Below are 21,161 nucleotides of genomic sequence, written 5' to 3'. Positions count from 1 at the left end.
ATTAATATTAAACTAGTAAGAGTATAAAGGAGATTTAGTCTAAGGTCTATTCCTTTTAATATATTAAAGATTTTTTTTTTTTTTAGATTCTTATTTAATCTAGCTAGATTAGCCTTTATATAAATAAAAGACTTTTTTTTAAATAATCTTTTAAGTAGTAAGCTCTTTTAGCTATAGCTATTAACTTCTTAATAGTATACTCTCTTCTTAACTATATATTTAGTATAACTAGTAAATAGATCGCTATCGCTCTAGAAGAAAGATAAATAATATTATATTAGAAACTTAATAGTATATATAATAACTCTATATTATAGTATAAAGAGAATACTATCTATATAGAATTATTATAAGTATATAGACTTTATAGTAAAATAGAAAGACTAAAAGGCCTTAGTACGCTAAGCTTAATTAGAGTTATAATATAAGTAAGATCGTAAGGTTATTAAAATCGTAACACCTACTTTTAATAGATTATGAGCTCGAAAGCGAGTAGAATAGTATCGAACATTCTTATACTTTCTAATATGAATATTAAACTAAGTCTTCGGTAATCGTTTATAAATAGATATACCTCATAGCGACAGCTCATTTTTTTAGCTTATACTTATCGACGAGAGGGCTATCGCCATTTAATTTCTATATAAAAAATGTCGAACTAAAATCCTTATTTCATTCGAGGTTCCGAAATCAATACGGGTAAAAAATCCTTATATTATACGAGGACCCGAATCAATTAAAAACCCTTATATTATTTCGAGGTCCCGAAATAATATAAGCAAAACATCAAAAACCCTTATATTATTTCGAGGTCCCGAAACGGGTATTTAAAAGCCCCGGCACTCTTTCTATTTTTCTTATCGAGGTTTTTTATAGATTTAACGAGGTCGGGTAAATAATTAATTTCGAATATAAAGCGTGGATTTGAAAACTAATATATATAAGATATAATATACTAGGGTTTAGGGAATCTAGCTTCTAAGATTGTCGAGAAGTGTTATAATATTAGCCCCTTCGGCTATCGTATAATATATTACGTATTACTAGAGCTAGTAATTATCAGCTATTATTAGCTACCTATTTTATATATATAAATATTCATATATTTTATAAATTAATAATCAGTCTTTTAATCATTCTAATATATCTGATATTCTACTTTTAATAAATAATATTCTTAAGTATCTTAATAATTCTAATATCTATTTCGATTAATAATTATAATTCTAAATAATATAATTAATAAAGTATTTAATAAACTCGAAAATCTCGTAATAATAGATTTAATCTATCGCTATAAGAAACTCGTAAATCTAATAGTTAATATTAATAAGATCTCTTATTAATATTATAATAGTAGAAAATTAATTACTATTACTATTATAAATTTATAAGTTAAATATAAGATAATAAGATTCTATAAAGAAATCTACTAGTAAGTATTATCTGCTAAGACGTTATAATAGCACTATCTTCTATCTCTTTATTTTTATCTTTCTATTATATTTATAATAGATATTAATAAATAGAAAAGAAAATAATACTTTTAATATTTTAGATAAAAGTAGTAATAGAAGAAAGTAAAGAAAGCTTTTTCTTAGATTATTATCTAGTCTAATTCTCGTCTTAAGTAAAGAATTAAGATCTTTTAGAGGTATCGCCAGCGACGATAACACGTTCTAAGAGCGCTGGCAGCGGCGTCTCGCTAGTAATACTCGAGTCTATATATGATATCTTAACGTAATAACTCTAAGAACTTAGTACTTAAGGAATTCAACTATAGGCTCTTAATTATTTTCTAATAAAGTGTTTTTATACCTCTATTAAATATTTAAGAGAAATAAAATAACTATATAATAGATAAAGTCTTTTTATTATCTTAATAAATTACTCTATTTAATACTTCGCTATTACTATATTATCTTTTAAAACGTATACGCGTTATAACGCGAAAAACTTTTCTATTAAAACGAAGTAGCTAAAAGAGATAACGATTAAAATCTAAAAGTTAAAAATTCTATTAGAAAATATATTTTAAAAAATTTAAATTAAAATATAATATAGATAATTAATATATTATATTAATTATTAATATAACGCTATAATATTAATATCTAACTCTACTAAGATTATTATAAAAGAGTCTTCTCTAAACTAATAATTTAAAATTATTAATAAATAATTTATTAATAATTAGTTAAGTAATAAAGTAATATAAGAGAAAAATATATTATTAGAGTATAGTTTATTTTTAGATAAGCTATAATCTAATAATAAAGTAGATCTAATATCTATTAAGTCTTATTAATCTTCTCTCTCTTATTATAAGAAATATTTTAATTTAAGCTTTTTAAAGAGATAAATTACTAATAAAGAGGATATTAATTAATATACATTAAAGAAGTAGAAGAGAAAGGAGTAAAGGAGAGCTAAGAAGAATAAATAGTATAAAAAGAGATAGAGGGTAGTAGAGGAGTTAAGATTAAGAAGAGAAGATCTTTTTTAATCTTATAAATTCTATAAATAGAATTATTAATCGTAAGATTATAATAGATTAATAAGAAAAATAACTTTCTTATCTTTATTATTCGAAATACTAATTTTTAAATAAAGGCGAGTTAATACTCTTAGCTCTTTTTAATTATTAATAAAGAAAAAGATAAAGAAAATCTAGCTATAGAAGATAAGCTTAATTTATACTTTATCTTCGATAGTAAAAAAATAAGATATCGAGAGAAATAATTTTATTAAATTATATTAAATCGAAGTCTAAGTCTAGATTATAATCTTTATATATATTAATATAAGAGAGTAAGATAATATCTATTCGTCGTAGTAAGAAAGGGAGAAATATCTTTATTTTAGTAATATTAGCCCTCGAAGATAATAGATAACTCTATCTAAAAATGCTATCTAAACTATAAGAAAAGTAAAATAAATCGATTCTAAAATAAATTATAAAGAGATTAAAGAAAATTATAAAGCTTAAAAATATAATATCTATAGAACTCTATAATATTAAAAATTAAATAATATATTATTACTTTTCTACTATCGTTAAAAAAGCTAAGAATTAAAGCTTTTATATCGATTTAGCGATTATATATATTATTAAATATTATATAAAAAGATCTTAAGTATATATAATAAATAAAAGTTTATTAGATATTATAGATTTTTATTTTCTAACTATATAGATAATAGAGATAAAAGACTTTAAGAGTTTAAAATTCTAGATAAAATATTAGAAGTTTAAAGGCGTTATAAGTAGTAAGATTATAATTATTTTTAAAAAAAACTTTAAGATATATAGCTTTAAGTTTATAATTAGATAACTAAGATTAAGATATAATAAAGCGTTTAATATTAGATTTAGACTAATAAATTTAATTAAAATATATAATATTTATAGAAAAGCGTACTTAATAATTAAATATAAGAAATTATAAATACTAAAATCTATAAATACTATAAAGTTCTTTTTTATAAAGAATAGATCTATTATATTATAATTATAGCTATATATAAGATATAAATAATTTTACTTAATATTCGTTTAATTCTAAATTTAAATTATTTTAGAAAAATATATAATATAATATAGAGTTATAGAGTTAATATTCTACTACTTTAAAAGATAAATCTATTTAATAAAATTATAAAATATTATAAAAGATTATTTCTATAAATAATTATTATAATCTATCGAGTTAAAAAGAATAAAGTTATTATTATTATAAATATCAAATTTATAAAGTAATAGAAAGATAAAAATTTAAATTATATTATTTATAAAGAGAGTAATAAAAGAATTCTAGTTTACGAGGTTAAATATAAAAAATATATACTTATAGTAATATTAATATACGTCTTAACTAAAGAAGATAAAAGGCTATTATAACTAAAAATAAATATAAAAATATTTAAATAAATATCGCTATAAATACTCTACGACGTAGTAGAGAGAGATTAGAATCTTATATTAATCGCTATAAATAAAGCCTTTATAATCCCCCCGCCTCTCTTATAGCTACGAGTATTATTCGAATTATTATCGAATCTTAATAAAAATAGCATATATTATCTAATAGACGGTTAAAGAATCTAGAATCTAGATCTTAAAGTCTTTATATACTTTTTAGAGAGGAGAACTCTAGTTTCTAGAATTAATTAAATCTATATCTAAGATAATTAATTAGAAAAGTTAGAGGGTTAAAAGATAGCGTTTAATAGATTATTTATTAATTATAAGACTACGATAATTATAATAAAAATAATCTTTATAATTATTTAAAAATTTAGACGATAAAAATTATTATTTTTACTTCTATAAAGAAATTAAGTGCGAGTCTTATATATAAAGATATTATAAATATTCTTAGAGAAAAACTTAATAGAAGAGTAAATAATTTATAAGATATTAATAGTGTAATTTATAAAATAAATTATAAAGGATAATTATAGAGTAAATTAGAAACTTAAATATAATCTATAGCGTAATCGCCTATAATTATAAAAGAAAAGATATTTTAAATTACTAAATTTCGAGCTAGAAAAAAAATAGTAATTATTAAAACGTGTAAGAAATAGCTCGTAGATATATATAATTAATTCTATTTCTATAATACTATAGCTAAATATCTTATTCTTAATAAAAAAGCTAATAAAATAATTTTTTATAAGAGTTAGATATATAAATTATAGCTTTATCGAGATCTTAAAATATAATTAAAAAGAGATATATATAGATTTAAAGGGTATTTTTAGAGTAGTAATTAATTACTACTAAAATCTTTATAATATAAAATCTTTAAATAAGAGAGCTTAAAATGAAATTCTATGATATATAATAGATCGAATAAGCTTAATAGATATTACTAAAATAAAGAACTCTATTAAAGCTTAAAAGATACGGGCTACTATTCGTTAAGCGTTTTTAGAAACTTTATTAAATAAAGATAATCTTTTAAGTGAGTTCTATAAGACTATTATAGGGTAAGAGAAAAAGAAAAAAGAGAAAATCTTAATTATCGTTATTTAATTAATCTTCTTCTATAACTAGATATAGTAAAAGTAGAAGCTCTTAAAGTATTAAACGAATAGAATTTTAATTATTCTTTTTAAAAATAAAGGGAAATAAACTAATATCAAGAATTATTATCCCCTATTTATTATAAATATAAATTATAAAATCTTTATAAATATTTTAATATAACGTCTAATAAAGGCTCTAGATAAGATAATTAACGAATAATAATTATTTTTTAATCAAAGAGACTTATTGATAATAATATTAAAATAATTTAGTTTCTAATAGTTAAGTATAAATTTATTAAAAAGCTATTATAAAAGTAAGAGAAAATCGCTATTCTCTTTTTTAATTAGAAGAAAATATATAATTAAGTTAGCTATAAGTTTTTTTTAGCGATTTTAAAAGAATTAGATATATTTAAGAAATTTATTATTTAAGTATAACTTATCTATAAGAAAGCTAAGATTAAGATTTATATTAATAATTATATTAAAGAAATAATTATAATATAAAGCGATATAAGATAGAGAAATTTTCTAAGCTATCTTTTATTCGTAATTATAATTAAAGATCTTACTCGATATATTATTTATAATCTCTAAATCTCGAGAATATAAATAAGAAATAGAATATTAAAGATAATAATATATATCGATAATATAATAATTATAATACGATCTTAAGTAGAGATAGATATTATAATAGTAATCTTAAAAATCTATTATACTATAATCGACGCGAGAATTAACTAAAATAAGTTATATATACTATATATAAAAAATATCGCCTATATTTATATTATCGATATAAAGAAAATTTCTTTTAATAACTTTTATAAATATCTAGAGATATTAATTGAGATAGATATTAATCTTTAATTAGATAATTTTTAAATTAAAATTCTATAAAAGATTAAGAGATTAGTATAAAACTAGTCGCGATTTTATCTATCTCTTAAGAATAGAGTAATAATCGAAATTATCTTTATAATATCCCTTTTTAGATTTACTCTACGATTTCTATATATATTTCTAATAATACGCGACGAGTTAGAAAAGAAGTACTATAAGTTAATATAAGATAATAAGATCTAAAATACTATTTATAACTTTTACTTATATTATTAGATAAAAAAAGATAAAATCGAGGTAATTAATCTATAAGTTATTATTAATAAAAGTATTATAACTATAATTAGTAGAGTAGTTAACTTTCTTAAATTAGTATAAATTATTCTAATTAAAGATATTCTAGCGTTATATACTTAAAGTTCTTTATATACTTTAGTATTTATTAATTTTTAAGTAATTCGATTCTTTAATTAGCTTAATTATATTTTAAAGTTAATATAGACTATCTAATAGCGATAAAAAAAGATATCTATATAAATTCTTAAAGTTAAACTCTCTTAAATTATTACGAAACTATTAATAATATTAATATTTTATTATTTATTATTAGAGAAAGATAGTTTAGAGAATATAAAAAAGTTTAACTTTAAGATCTAGCGAGCTCTATAAGATAAGAGTATTAGAGTCTTAAAAGATATATAAGATTTAATATATATAATCTCTATAGTCTTAGCTAGAATAATATATAATAAATACTCTTTCTAGATTAACTATATTATTAATAATCTAATTCTTAACGCTATCTTATTAAACTAACGTCTATTACTCTTAGCTTTATATATATAAAAACTAGATATACTTTAATAGAAATACTTTATAGAGATTAATAATTTTTTTATTTTTTTATCGAAGATTAACTTTTAATAAGTCTATCTTATAATCTTAGATAAGAGATTAAAAGCTATTAATTTTAGCGATAGAATTAAAGGCTTTATTTTTATCTATTAGCGCTATTATAAATTAAGAGTCTTAATAAATAAAATATAAGCTACGATCTATAATAAGTTTAGAATATTATATATAAAGAATCTTCTCTAATAATTACTTTATAGAAAGATTTAATTAAAAATTAATCTTATATAGATATCGATATAATAATAATTATATTCTATTTATAATAATAATTAATTCTTATTTTATATATAGATCGAGTATATAATATTAAAAGCGATATAAGAAGAGTTCTTTATTATTTTAGATCGATTAATTTCTAACTCGATATCTAAGATAAGAATTATTAATAAAATAATTATATTTATAATACTTAACTCTAATCTAAGAAGTATTAATAAAAGACGATAAAATATCTTTTATTAGACTACTATTTAAGCTCTATAGAAGTATTATCTTTTATATAATTTTAGTAATTTAGTTATATACTAATTTCTAAATATTATTTAAAATTATTATCGAATTTTAGTTTAAAAGTAGATTCTTATAGATCGGGTTTTATATCTTTATAAGAGGTATTAAATTAAGAAGTATAATATATAGATATTTAAGAACCTTTAGAGAGAGCTCTCTAATCGAATAAAGGTTTATAAAGGCTTTATCTATTTAATATTTAACTTTTTTATAATAATAAATTAGATTAAGCGTAGAATAATAGAGATAATTAAGGAGTTAGATAATATTATAAAGAATAAAGATATAGATATTAGCGATATTAGTAATTAAGATAAGTTAATAGATCTAAATCTATTATTTAAATAGTTTTTCTAATTTTTTTATTTATACTCTTTTATCTCTAATTTTATTAATTTAGCGTTAATTTAATAGAGTTACTCGATATGATCTCCCTCTATAAAGATCTTTACGCGATACTCTATATATACTCGAACGCGAGCGGTTTACGGGTTCGAGTCCCTATAGATTTTCAGATGGAATATCTTCGTTAAGGCGGCTATCTCAGCTAAACAGCCGAATAAAATAAACAACTTTCAAATCAACAAGTAAAGAATTAAGAAAGCCCTTTTTTTAGAAAGAAAGTTAACTTATTTTTTAAGTAAAGAGTTAAGAAAGCCCTTTCTTCGAAAAGAATATTAATTTATTCTTTAAATAAAGAGTTAAGAAAGCTCTTTCTTCGAAAAGAAAGTTAAGAAAGCTTATTTTTTAAGTAAAGAAGTTAAAGAAAGTATAAACTTTCTTTTTTAATACTATAAACGAAACTATATTATAATAAAAAAAACATTTTCTTAAACTTCTATTCTAATACGTTATCGATTTAATCTTCTAAGTTATAATCTAATTCTTATTTTATATTTCTTAATTAATTTCTTAGTATTCTTAAGATTATCTAGATTATATTATACGTTATATTTATTCTCGTAGTTCTTTCACTTAATTAAGTACTAAACTTTATCTCTAGATTCTTACTTTTTTAATAGAGTCTCGATTTCGTAGATATTCGTAATAGTGCTATCTTTCTCGACTTCAGAAGTAATAAAAGCACGAGCGCGTATATAAGAATCCTCGTTCTTAGTAGGTTCCAATTGCGCCACTAAAATAACCGGGTAAATTCTTATCAGTAAAGGGAGCTTAAGGCGATACGCAAGCTTTTTAATCTTATCAAGAACCTTAAAGGGGCTAATTCTCTAGTTGTGAAGTTTGTGATTACTTAAGCTAGAGATCTTATATTTATAATATAAGCGTAGAAAGACTATACTACTCTTGAATATTATTATTATAATAGTAGGAAATCAATTGCTATTACTATTATAAATTTATAAGTTAAATATAAGATAATAAGATTCTATAAAGAAATCTACTAGTAAGTATTATCTGCTAAGGCGCTATAATAGCGCTATCTTCTATCTCTTCGTTTCTATCTTTCTATTATATTTATAATAATTAATAATAAATTTAGCTTAATAATAGCTTTCTTATTCTAAAAAATCGAGATTCTTATATTAAAGAATTAGAATTTTTAAGATTTTTATAACGTAGTAAGGATAATAGCGAAAAGAGTAAGATTCTTATATTAAAAAATTAGAATTCTTATAATATAAAAAGGATAATTCGAAAAGAGTGAGATTCTTATATTAAAGAATTAAGATTCTCGTAATATAGAAAGAAATATAGCGAAAATAATAAGAATTTAAGAATCTAATTAAATCTTTAATATAGTAAGAATTATTAATATATTAGAAGTATAGTATATAATAAGTAATTATATAATACTTACTATATAGTAATCTAATATTACTATTATTATTATAATAGTAGAAAATTAATTATTATTACTATAGTAGATTTATAAATTAAATATAAGATAATTCATTAAGATTCTATAAAGAAATCTACTAGAAGATATTATCTATTAAGGCGCTATTATAACGCTATCTTCTATATCTTCGTTTCTATTATATTCGTAATTAATTATAATTATAGCGATAGATTATATTATTATTAAAATAGTTATTAAATATAATTTAAACTTATAATCTATTAAAATATAAAGATAAAATACTTAATTATATTAATTATTAAATTCTATAAAAGAAAAGAGCGACTTAATATAGACGCGCTAAGATATATTATATAACGTAGTTATATAATCGTTAAGACGCTAAGAGTTACGTAATTCGAATTTTAATAATATTTAATCTTTAATAAGAAGGTATAAAAGAATTATAAAACTAACTTAGTCGATCTAATTAAAGAGCGTAGTAAATTCTAAATTTATAATTAGCTAGATATATATATAAATTTAAGATTTTTAAACTTAGTTTTATTTTATTCTTTTATATATACTAATTAAAAAAAAATATATATAGCTAATTATAAATTTAGAATTACTACGCTCTTTAATTAGATCGACTAAATTATCGCGAATAAATAAATTAGCGTTTATAATTATTAAAAAAATATAGTCGAATAGCTCTAATTAAAAAATAGATATACATTATGTAATTTTAGAATATTTTTTTTATTTTCTATTAAAATTTTAAAATTTTGTTTTTAAATTATAGAACGAAATATGAGCTTTTAGATTTTTTTTTTTGAATTTAGTCTTATAATTACTAAAGCGTAAGGAATTCAAATATCGCTTATTAAAGTTCGCTTATTAAAGATCGCTTATCTATTTACTCGATAGCTCTAATTAAAAAAATAATTATAAATTTAATTCATAGGCCTTTACTCGTTCTATTATGAAATAATAAATTATAAAGATTAAGTTTTAGAGATTGCAAATTCTAGTGAAGACGAGTACGTATAATAGCCTTAGTGCGACCTTCTGTTAGCAACTCAGCTAAAAAAGCTGGTTCCGGGGGTGTCTGCGCTTGACAGTCAGACACCCCTATTTGGACCTAAATACCTGCCCGCAGAGGCCCCGTAGGCCCCCGTGGGGACTGTTTCTAACAATGCCTCCCCCTCTAGGGGGCTCGTCCTCGAGCTCCGAAGATGGTGCAAAAATCGCAACGTTCCGGGGACTCACTCCCCGAAAGATCCACGATCTCAAGGACAACATGCCCTGTGCTCCGGGGTTTACTCCCCCGAAGACTTCTAAATGCCCGCTCATTTTGCGGGGCTTGAAATTTGCCACTGGGGTTTTTGCCCACGGGGCTACCAAGTGAAAGGCCTTTGGCCCGCCTTCGCACCGGTACAATGTGGGAATGGGGCTGTATTCCGGGCCTGTGACCCCGCCTTAGCGCACACAAATCAAATTCAGGCCTGTTTTTTGGCCAGCCTCGGGGTTTCTTTCCCGGGCGTCTGCTTCTGGGGCTTTTTGGCCCTGGGGCGTTCTGCCCGAAATGTCCTCAATGGAATAGGGCTGTTCTGCCCGAAATGTCCTCAATGGAATAGGGCGTCCTGCCCGAAAGTATTCGGCTTCGGGGCCCGCCTTCGGCGTGACTATTACCCGAGCGACCCTCTGAAAAAATCAAGTTTCTGATTTTTGATGGGGGATTCAAGCGTCCTCGAACCCCCGACCCTCAGTAGACTAAGCGTGTCACCCTCGGCTATGGCTAGTGTCGCTCCGGGGTGGCTAGCCAGATTCTTTAGGCTGTCACCGACCCGGAAACAAAGCGCAGACACTATTGTTAGCAACTCAGCTAAAAAAGCTGGTTCCGGGGGTGTCTGCGCTTGACAGTCAGACACCCCTATTTGGACTTAAATACCTGCCCGCAGAGGCCCCGTAGGGCCCCCGTGGGGACTGTTCCTAACACCTTCCCGGCCCCTAAGGTAGATCATCATCGAGTTTCACCTACGACCCTACCTAGTCTCAGCTTAGCCTCACCGACCTTAAGGTGAGTCTAAGTAGAAAATTCTACTAAGACTTATTTTTTTGATATATTATCCGATATGTAATATTTATACTCTACGTATATATAATTCTTAATAAAAATGCGTAACTACGTAATATGAAAAAAGTCGAATAAATAGTTAAATAGGCTCTCGTTAAATTAGAAGCTATAATATAATAGTTAAAAAGTAGATATTTAATTCTATTCTATTAAAAAACTTAGCTAACTTAGTTATAATAGCGATATAATACTTAAGAATATTATATATCTTAATAAACGCGTAGATATTATATAAAAATTCTCTTATTAGTATATTAATCCTCGAGGTAATTACTATAGTACTTGCCGAACCGACGATACGACGTATTAGGGAAAATGCCGTGGCCTCGCTAGTTAGTTCATTACTTCGATTAGACGCCGTAGTCTCCTTCTATTTTTTATAGTCTCCCCTATTCTTTAGACGATTAGACTTACGAGAGTCGCCGCGGCGATAGATATAAATAAATAAATAAATAAGTAAGTAAGTAAGTAAGTAAGTAAGTAAGCAAGTAAGTAAGTAAGTAAGTAAGTATATATAGCGGAGAGTAGAGCGGAGAGCGAAGCGGAGATAATTTATTCTTTTAATGTGAAGTCAGATATTAGTAACGGCGACATCGATGAATAAAAATATCTCGCACGACGTCGAAGTCTCTTATAGATATATAGAACGTAGAAAAAGACGTCTTTAAATATAGAAAGATCTATATTATCGTTATAAACGATCTAATCGAATATCGCTTAGTTATCTTAACTCTGAAATTTTAAGAAATTATTAAGAGATATCTAGCTCTAGATCTATTAGTAGTTAATATATTTCTTATTAAAGAAGATTAAAAGTTAAGTAACATTCCTCTTTACTTTAAACGTTAAAATATTCTTCTCTCTACTTTTATATCCGAGAATTAAATATATAACTTTTTTTCTTTACTCTAAAACTAATTCGTTAAATATTTTAAAACTTCGTATTCGTTAGGAGAAAGGATATTTCTATAAGTTATAAAGAGGTTAATATATATAATTCGAAGATATCTCGCTATCGTCGTCGAAGAGAAAATCGCGTATCTAAGTGTTTCTTATAGTCTTCTTATTCGCTTAAATTCGTTTTAAACGCGTTAAGCGCGTTAAAATCATTTAAGATATATATTTTATACTTTCTTTAACTTCTAAGTAATATATCTTCGAGTTAATAAATATATATATAGAGGAAATAACTTTAATACTCGATTTTCATTAGATACTAATACGATTAAACTTATAATTTAATTATTATACTCGACTCGTTATATAATCTTTTAATAATACTAAATATAATACGCTATCGTCTAAAATTTAATTATCGAGAGAATAATCGGCTAAAGATAAGTGCTATAATCGTTAGCGAAGAATATATATTCGAATAAGCTTATGCGATAATAACGAGCTATCCGATTATAATAAAAAGTTTATATACTTATTTAGCGACCTCGAAAGGTCTATTACCTTCTTAATTAATATTAAAAGACTATGTAATAATAGCTGGAAAATTAGAGAAAGTCGCGATTTCCCGTTAACGGGGTAATTATTACGGTGAGCTCACACAAATTAACGATTAATGTAGCGATTCGGGGGTTTCCTACTCAGACTCTAAGGGAGGGGTATACCGTAATAAGCCTGCGATATGATTGGCCCCCGAAGCGAGGCACGAGTGTAGGGCTGGCCATAGGTACCCCGGCTAGCCGTGAGTCTGAATTACTGAGACTAGACCCTACCCTGCCTATCTATCACCACTACCTACATGTCCCTTACTAGCCACTATCTTAAGTATCATAACTATCTTGGTAGCTCGGATTTGAGGATAACTAATTGCTGACTACAGTATCTTATGTCGGCTTCACCTGCCATTTTATTCCATTCTTACTTGTCCTGCTTCCAACAGCTCGTCCGTGATGAAACCACTCATGTGGACTGTGGACTGGGAGATTGTGAGATAATTCAAGGCACCACAAGGGTGCAGCCTTGCATTGCGTGTCATACTGCTAGGAACGAGAGAGTGCGGCGCGTTTAGCAGAGGTCTTCCTTTTATTCACTAAAAAATGGTAAGGATCATCTGGACTACTGTAACTGGATGTGTATAATCTTATTATCGTTGCAACATCTAAATGATACCGTGTCGTCAGACCCCTGCTCGACTTCTCGCGGCGTACTCCAAAGCCACAATCTGATTAATATGAAGCGACAGCTCCGGGATTTATTGACTGCCTTTGCTGCTTTTGCATGTGAGAGGATGAGAGCATGCGTGTGGGCACAGGACGAGTACACTCCCATCCTGACGACTGTCTTCACCAATGCTCGCATCAAGTCTGTTGAGCGAACGCTACAACAAACACCATGGCTAATGAGGCACCTCCTACCGGCGAACCGGGCTTCAATCTCCAAGCGGATCAGGGTGACAGGATACGAGCATCGAACATCGCCTTCATAATAATACCTACAGTCTTTGTCGTTCTACGTCTCGTCTCCAGGAAGATCTCGAGGGCGGGATATTGGGTATAACGTCGGATCATCTGCTTTGACATAAATATTGTACTGATGCTCTTGCGTCACATTAGTGGGACGACCTTCTCATTGTTCTTGCTTTGGTCAGTGGCATACTTTTGGTGCTCTGTTTCCGGGAGTCTGTCTGACAGTTGGGAAGCTTCTTTCATACGTCCTGCCTATACTCAATCTGATATGTCAGTCGTCAACTCTCATTACCGCTTCCAACCCACCTGACACATAAGATAGCGATTCCTCGAGGATTCGGTAGGCACATATGGATACTGCCCCTCGATGCGACATCGATGTTCCTCCAAACCCTTTGGGTCTTTGAACTTTTCTTCGGGCTCACCATTTGTTTTAACAAGCTCTCCATGTAAGATTGCCCGACGAAGGGACTTCGAGTCTGATTTGCTGATGCGGTCTCGTATCTAGTCTTGCGTTCTATCGCAGGATCTTTCCTATTGCCCAGCTCCGGATCGTTCTGCTCATCATGACTGCCGTCGTGCTGTGTTTTACAGTCACGTTCGTAATGATTGTCATATTCCAATGGTAAGCCGTCCACCCAGCGGTCTGAACGAATTTTATTCACACATACAAACTTCAGTGTGCCCATACATGCCTTTTGGGATGTAGAAGACAGAGTACATGCTCGTTGCGTGAATGTAAACTTGCTCTTCTTGGTCGCTGGTGGAGTCAATTGCGCATTGGACGCGCTGATTGTCTTTATGGTACAACCTTAGCACGCATGACTAGACGCACTTTTGCTGATATTAATGAAGCCAATTCCTCTCCTGTGGCGTCTGCGAACAACTAAGGGGCAAAAAGTAACCCTGACGTCCATTTTTATGGTTGCTGGCTTGTGAGAAGATTTCCGGCTTAGATAGCCCCAACGTACTGATTATGCTTGCAGCGTTTGCCTATGCAGTATTATCCGATTAATCGTTCTCTCGCGATTGGAAGACGTTGACCTTACCTGTAAGTTTCTCGTTGCTATATCAAGGAATTATGGAAAAAGATGAGGTCTGATGAACATGCAAGGGAGGTACGTGAACGCTGGAATCTGGACTGCCACTGAGCCGACTATGGGCGTCGTCAGCGCATGTTTGCCGAGTCTACGACCTCTCCTGAAAAGGCTTGTCAGTAATACCTACCATGGCCCAACGTTCAAGGGTACGAGAAACAAGAGCGCCCAGGACTATGGCAGCGGCACCCCCTCGCGGTACACGTGGAGTCGCAACAAAGGTGAGGATGGTACCCTTAGAAGTTTCACTCGTCTTGAAGAAACGGGCGTCGAGAATAATACAACTTGGGGCCACAATGCGCACGTGCATGGCGGAAGGAAACAGCGTGGGAATCCTGATGATCAGATCAGTCTAGAGGAGATGCAAACCCCATCGAGACGCATCGTACGTACATTTCGGAGCTGATCCTTGTTTGGTAACGAAGTTGACTCGCAAGACATGTTTCGGGAGCAAGAAGACCTTTCTATTCCTCAGATCTGTCTTGCAACTTTACTTCCTACCTCGAATAAACAACGCTAACTCCGAGGTCTGCGTAGAAAGTCAAGACCGAAGTGACGTTGATCAGCACCAAAAGATTAGAGTATAGAGACCAGCTGTTTTGAGACAATTGCGCAAGCTGGCATGGGAAGCTCTAGGAGAAGGAGGTTCTGTCGTGATTTTAGATATAAAATACCTCTTTCCTTGTAGCATTGGAGTGGCTATGATGACACTCAAAGTCTAATCACGCCTTGATGGCCTTAAGTTATCGACAATTTTCGAGCACCCTGGCGGATCATGAAGCTCATCCTGACGACGGCGTAGCTTGTGGCTATACATCTAGCAATAAGAAATTTCCTCGACTTGGAAAGCTCCCAGAATTCAGTCTTGTGTACATCTCCTATATAATTGAGAGAAGCCGGTGCACTACGCTGAATGTAGAGAACGTTCCTCTCGTACGAGTAGCTGCCCCGGCGATACAAAGCCTGGATACGTGTTGCAATGCCGCCCGGTATGAAAACCACCGTTGCAAGGGCTTGCAGCATCCAGTAGACTCTTTCCCATCTTGTCAACTCTTAGTGGATACCATGGTCTGGGTTGTGAGGCAGTCGGACATTGACCTCCAAGAAGATTGCTGACCGCTGTGGGAATGGGACCAATGCCTAGTGCTATTGGCACCCGCAGTCACAAGGTTTTCCTTCACCCTGACTGGTGCATTGGCAGTAGCAAGTCTATCTAATTACATATACTTGCTTGTATCGGAGAAAATCGCTGCGTGAATGTTTTTGGTGATCCGGATGATCCGGAATCTCTCCTTTGACAAAAACTTCAGAAACCTCCTCAGTCCCCCACGGCGGTTACGTTACTTCCTGTATTCTCTTAGTAGCCACACTGCACTTCCATACCATACTATCTATCTTCTTACCACCAACCACACACTTTGGCCTTTCGACCCGCTTTCTTCGCCGAATTCCGAGGACAGAGCAAACTTCAAAAAATTACAGAATCAAAACTTGGACTTACGCAAGGCGATCAGGCACCTCACGCAATCAAATTTCCATGCAAAAAACAGGCATGTCTCTTCCGGCGGCTTATTCACTCTCTCCACCTCCTCTATCTCTCCCTTCTACCCAAGCACTACGTAGCGGCACCGACCAAAACTGGTCGCTCCATCACAAGCCGTTCCACAATATCCGTAAAACAGGTCACCACTGTACGTGTTTTTGGATTAATTATTTCATACTGGGCAACGAGATTTGATCGAAAGACACTCTTGGGAGCCAGAAGCTTTGATTTACCCTCCAGAACTGTCCCCAGGCTCCAGTTACTGTTCTAACGAGGAGAAGATGATTCCGGAATCTTCAACAGTCAGGACTCACTTGACCAGGGTTAGGCTGGCCCGGCCTTGGTCGATCAATGGCTGTGTTTCGAGGGGACGGAGCGTTTCACGCAGGAGAGCCTAGGCTATGTGGCTGACATGTTTCCACAAGTCATGGAGACAGCGTACGGCCAAGAAGATCTTGAAAGAGAGATGAAGAACCTACAAGCCGACGCAGGAGGTTCCCCCACGGCATGCGGAGCCTTGGATGTCGGCTTCATTCCCGAAAGGTCCGAGGCAATCTCAAAGGGCCCAATCCTGGTATTCAACTGCCGTGTGAACCTTGACGTCAGAAATGCTAACCCGTTGGAGGGCGCGGCATGGCTCATCGCAAGAGTAAGAGCCAAGATGACAATGAATGGGCGAATGGACATTGACTTTATTATCTTGGAAAAAGCGAGTATATCGTGGCAGTAAGCTCTCATGTTGTACTCATTGTCGGCGCAGAGAGGAAGATGAGTAGAGGCAATCCCGGCAGCGAAGGAGGACATGGGAGCAAACCCTGGAGCAAAGACCTCGATTCAACTAGAGTACTTGCGTCATGACACTCTAGGTCTCTCTCATGCACCACTAACATGATGGAGAGAAATATAAATCGCCGACAGCAATGTGAGAAAGAGGCTATACGATGTTCGTCAGCTATTATAGGCGCAAAGGATTCTCGCTTGCGTCACATAAAGCTCTCGACTGCTCAGAGGATCTTCGCTCTCCTCTCATCATCTTAGCATTCGCCTTCAAAAGCTGCCACGCCATGTGCAAAACACTAACGTCCGGGGTCAAGCTACCGCTAGTATCTGCAGTGACTCCCCGCGAAATATGCGTCGCCACGCTAAGCCATAGACCATGAATACACATAGTCGGCGAACAATTATCTAGCTTCCGCGGAACAGGAACTGCATGTCCTCGGGGGTCAGCTTCTCCATAGCAACCTGATCGTTATTGATGGTGCCGTTGATCATGTTCGCCTTCTTCTCCTGTAACATCACCATGCGTGACTCGACCGAGTCCTCTATACAGAGACGGGTGATGACACCTTTTATGGGAGTCAGCATCTTCCCAGAAAAGCAAATCTGGCCCTCACAGCTACCCTCGTCACTCAATCTCAGGTTGGAATTGGAAAAAAAACCCTCGGAAAATACTTACAAGGACGCTTCTGGCCGATACGGTGACAGCGATCAGCGGACTGCCACTCGGCGGCAGGGTTCCACCAACTAAATGAGCATTAGCGGTATGTATGAGTCTATATAAAGTTGGTACTTACGGGTCGATGATAAATACTCTTGAGGCTTCTGTCAGGTTCAAAGCCACACCCCCAGCCTTTAGTGAAACGAGGAAGACCTCGACATCAGTGTTATTCATGAAATACTCAATTGACTTCTGGCGCTGAGCTGGACTCATACTGCCGTCTAGCATCACGGTGTTAAAGCCTGCACGACGAAGACGCCATTCGACCAGCTGTAGCATTGACGTGAATTGTGAAAAGACGATTGATTTGTGGGTTTGCTTCTGACTTCTTAGCTTGTAGAGATCGTAAACCAACATCTCTATTTTGGTGGATGAAGTCCAGTCTTCCATCTTGATTCGATTGATGATGGAGCTCTTCTTGACATTATCTTCGTCTTGCTCGATGTCCGGCTGATCGAAGTCGATGGTCAACGGGATGTGACATCGTGGGCAGTCTGGAGTGTCGTCTTCAAAGGACCTTACGTAGTCCTTTGCACATTTACGGCAGAACTCATGATGGCAGCGCGAACGAATGGGTTCCTCGGCAGTCTCATCGCATATACTGCAGACCAGGACGTTCTGTCCGCCTTGCGCGTGCTTCTTTAGGATAAGATCAGGGTGATTTGCTACCTGTTGAAGAATTAGATGTCAAGATATCAGGAAGGGCAAGCTGAGTAGAGGACGTACTTGACGCATCTGCATGATGAGGCCAAAAATGTTTGCGTAGTTGTTGAGCATGACACCACGACTCACGTACGTATCAAATTCCCGGGTGGTATTGGACATAATACTGGAAGAGAAGTCTCGCTCGATCTCGCCGAAGAACTCATTGTGAATGATGACTTCCTTAGGTGGAAGCTCCATGGAAGCAGTGTGATCACGTTTCATACGTCGCAGCATGATTCGGTCGGTGACAAGGCGTAGCTTGCCAAGTGCAGCCCGACGAAGCTCATGGTCTTCCCCTTGAGTGATAGGGTTCAACAACTCCTGGTTGAAAATCGAGACGTGGTCAAAGCCAGTGTGATTGCAAGTCGTACATTTCTTCGCTTCGTCTTGTGTCCAATGGAGCTCTGCACATTTGCACTTCTTGCAAAAGTAGCATGCAAAAGGCGCAATCTGAAGGAAGCGGAGAAGTGAAAAGAACTCCCCGATGCGGTTTTGCACAGGTGTACCGGACAGGCACCACTTATGATCTGCCTTGAGTGCGAAGCAAGCTTTGGCGACTGCAAATGGGTCAGACAATGAAAATCCTCTGCGGATTATAGTGCATACCTCCAGTAGTCCGCGTCTTGATATTATGTGCCTCGTCCAGGATCAGTCGATGATAATTAATGGCGTGAATCTTGCTGTTCTCTTTGATGAGGCCGTCGTCACGTTTCCAGCCCTTAGATTCTTTGCGATATACCGATTCGAGTCCTGAGTAAGATATCATGATTACATCAAAGCCTCTGAGGTCTTTCACCTTCAAGTTCTTAACCTTCGGGTTCGAATTGTGATAGATTAAAACGCGCAGTTTGCCATCCGTGTATTCATTTATCTCGTTCTGCCATTGCATGAGCGCAACGGGGGGCTGCGACAAACGGTCAGTTCCATTGGATACAGTCAACGCAGTAGTACAAATCTCATGTGACGTAGCCCAGAAGGATCAACAAGGTACAAGAGGTGGTGGCAAATGAGCGTTCAATAACAATAGAAGAAGGCAAGTTTTTTGGGGGAAAGCCGATATGGAATCGACAGAATCATCGAAGAAGAGGATTTGTGCTGTGCAGTATAAAAGCGGCGAAAACTTACGACGACTACCAATGTAGGGTCTTTTGCCGGATAATCAGACATGATCAAGGATACAGCCTGGATAGTCTTGCCCATTCCCATTTCGTCGCCGAGAAGACCTCCTTTCCATTGAGATTTCTCCTGCTTCGTCATCCAGTCCAAGCCTTCGAGCTGAAATGTTTTAAGCTTACGCGTAATCGTCTCGGGTTGCACAGCTTGCGTGAGCTTGATTAGAGGGACGGCTTCAAGATCTGTCCACATGGTCATGATCTCAGGATGCGCTTTCTCTAGCTTTTGCCGCTCTCTTACAGCCTAATGTATGTCTTAGTCCTGCATGTAGGTTCAAAAGAATCTCTGAACTTACCCTATCTTCAACCCGTCTCTGCCAAGAGCGTCTGCCTCGGGTGGACGGAGCTCCTCTACGGCCACGACGGCCAGTAGCCGGGTCGGCGGTTGGCGCTGACAAAGGGCTGTTAACCACACCGACGACATCATCAACCTCTTCACCAGCATCTTCGGATTCTTCAAATGCATCAGAACGGATATCAGAGCCGAAAAGAGACGCGTCGTCGCCATGATCAGACAAGTCAGAGTCCTCGCTGTCAAGGATTCTGCGGGGGGCCTTGTCTTTAATAGACTTGTTTGCAGAGTCCCGAGCAGCTCGAGATGGCAAAGATGTACGGTGGTTTGCCTTCAGTCTCTTACTCTTGGGCATAAGAGATTCTATGATTTCTTCCTCATTAAGGGACTCCTCTTGGGACCGATCGCCATCTACATCCGGAGGAGTAGCCCGAGATAGGAAAGCCTTGTGGCCTCTTCTGATGGACCTTCGAGACATAGGTATGTCGAGTTCTGGGACGTCGTCCGGATCTGGCGAATGCTCTTGGCTTAGATCAGAAAGCAAAAGTTCGTCTTCGGAATCTTCGATCAGACCTTTTCGAGCTCGTCTAGGTCTGCGAGCCTCTTCTTGGTCCTCGCCATACTCTCGCTCTTGTAACTTTTGAGCCAAGAGAGCATCAGCTTCCACGAGCTCGTCAACTTCCAAGCGCTTCCGCTTTCCCTTGGATGGTTCCTTGGGCTGATAAGTAGGTATGCTGCTGCTAACTCTACTTGGACGTTTGGAAGATCGTTCCTCTCTCACCAAGGATTCTGCAGGTGTCACAGCCACGCTCGTGCCTGGTGTGTCATACTCGCTAGACTGGTCGCGCACACTGGAGACGGAAGAGGCGATTGACGAGCGGCCATTGACTGGAATCACGACTTTCTTCAGTACCTGCTGAGGAAGCTGATTCCTCTTCGCCTTTGCATATATAGGCTCTCGAACCAAGTCCATGTCTTCAAATTCGGCGGCTGCGGAAATTTTGGGCCTGGATTGATTGGATGGTCTGCCTGCCTTTCGACGAGGAGATGACGATTCGGGATTCACGGCTGGAGTAATGGTCAGGCTGTATTCGAGATTGACTACTAAATGATCAAGCAGCGACTCACGAAGATGAGGGGACGAGCGGGCAATTGCCCTTGCGGCCGCGACTTTCCTGGCCATGA

The 21,161-nt window shown here is 33.6% G+C and overlaps 4 protein-coding genes across 4 annotated transcripts; 3 read left to right on the top strand and 1 right to left on the bottom strand.

Annotated features, from left to right (window-relative positions):
- Nucleotides 1–13,595: 13,595 nt before the first annotated feature.
- Nucleotides 13,596–14,485, top strand: HO173_006129 (uncharacterized protein; the record flags this gene model as incomplete). Its single annotated transcript, XM_037308040.1, has 6 exons — nucleotides 13,596–13,754; nucleotides 13,817–13,846; nucleotides 13,903–13,939; nucleotides 13,992–14,118; nucleotides 14,178–14,294; nucleotides 14,350–14,485. 6 exons carry the CDS (start codon nucleotides 13,596–13,598, stop codon nucleotides 14,483–14,485), a joined length of 606 nt encoding a protein of 201 aa, XP_037165300.1.
- A 342-nt stretch (nucleotides 14,486–14,827) lies between these two features.
- On the top strand, nucleotides 14,828–15,369 carry HO173_006128 (uncharacterized protein; the record flags this gene model as incomplete). The annotated part of the gene is made up of 2 exons (XM_037308039.1): nucleotides 14,828–15,151; nucleotides 15,304–15,369. The coding sequence occupies 2 exons, from the start codon at nucleotides 14,828–14,830 to the stop codon at nucleotides 15,367–15,369; spliced, it is 390 nt and encodes a 129-aa protein (XP_037165299.1).
- Nucleotides 15,370–15,902: 533 nt separating this feature from the next.
- On the top strand, nucleotides 15,903–17,039 carry HO173_006127 (uncharacterized protein; the record flags this gene model as incomplete). The annotated part of the gene is made up of 2 exons (XM_037308038.1): nucleotides 15,903–15,935; nucleotides 16,638–17,039. 2 exons carry the CDS (start codon nucleotides 15,903–15,905, stop codon nucleotides 17,037–17,039), a joined length of 435 nt encoding a protein of 144 aa, XP_037165298.1.
- Nucleotides 17,040–17,494: 455 nt separating this feature from the next.
- HO173_006126 (uncharacterized protein) lies at nucleotides 17,495–21,159 on the bottom strand (the record flags this gene model as incomplete). Its single annotated transcript, XM_037308037.1, has 8 exons — nucleotides 17,495–17,655; nucleotides 17,766–17,833; nucleotides 17,884–18,476; nucleotides 18,534–19,069; nucleotides 19,119–19,416; nucleotides 19,638–19,928; nucleotides 19,981–21,044; nucleotides 21,105–21,159. The coding sequence occupies 8 exons, from the start codon at nucleotides 21,157–21,159 to the stop codon at nucleotides 17,495–17,497; spliced, it is 3,066 nt and encodes a 1,021-aa protein (XP_037165297.1).
- Between the last annotated feature and the right edge of the window lie 2 nt (nucleotides 21,160–21,161).

This window comes from Letharia columbiana (genome assembly GCF_014066305.1).
Source record: "Letharia columbiana isolate WasteWater2 chromosome Unknown Sc0000017_s0, whole genome shotgun sequence".
Lineage (NCBI taxonomy): Eukaryota > Fungi > Ascomycota > Lecanoromycetes > Lecanorales > Parmeliaceae > Letharia > Letharia columbiana.
The sequence above is the reverse complement of the archived record's forward strand: the minus strand, read 5'-3'. Positions and strand labels throughout refer to the sequence as shown.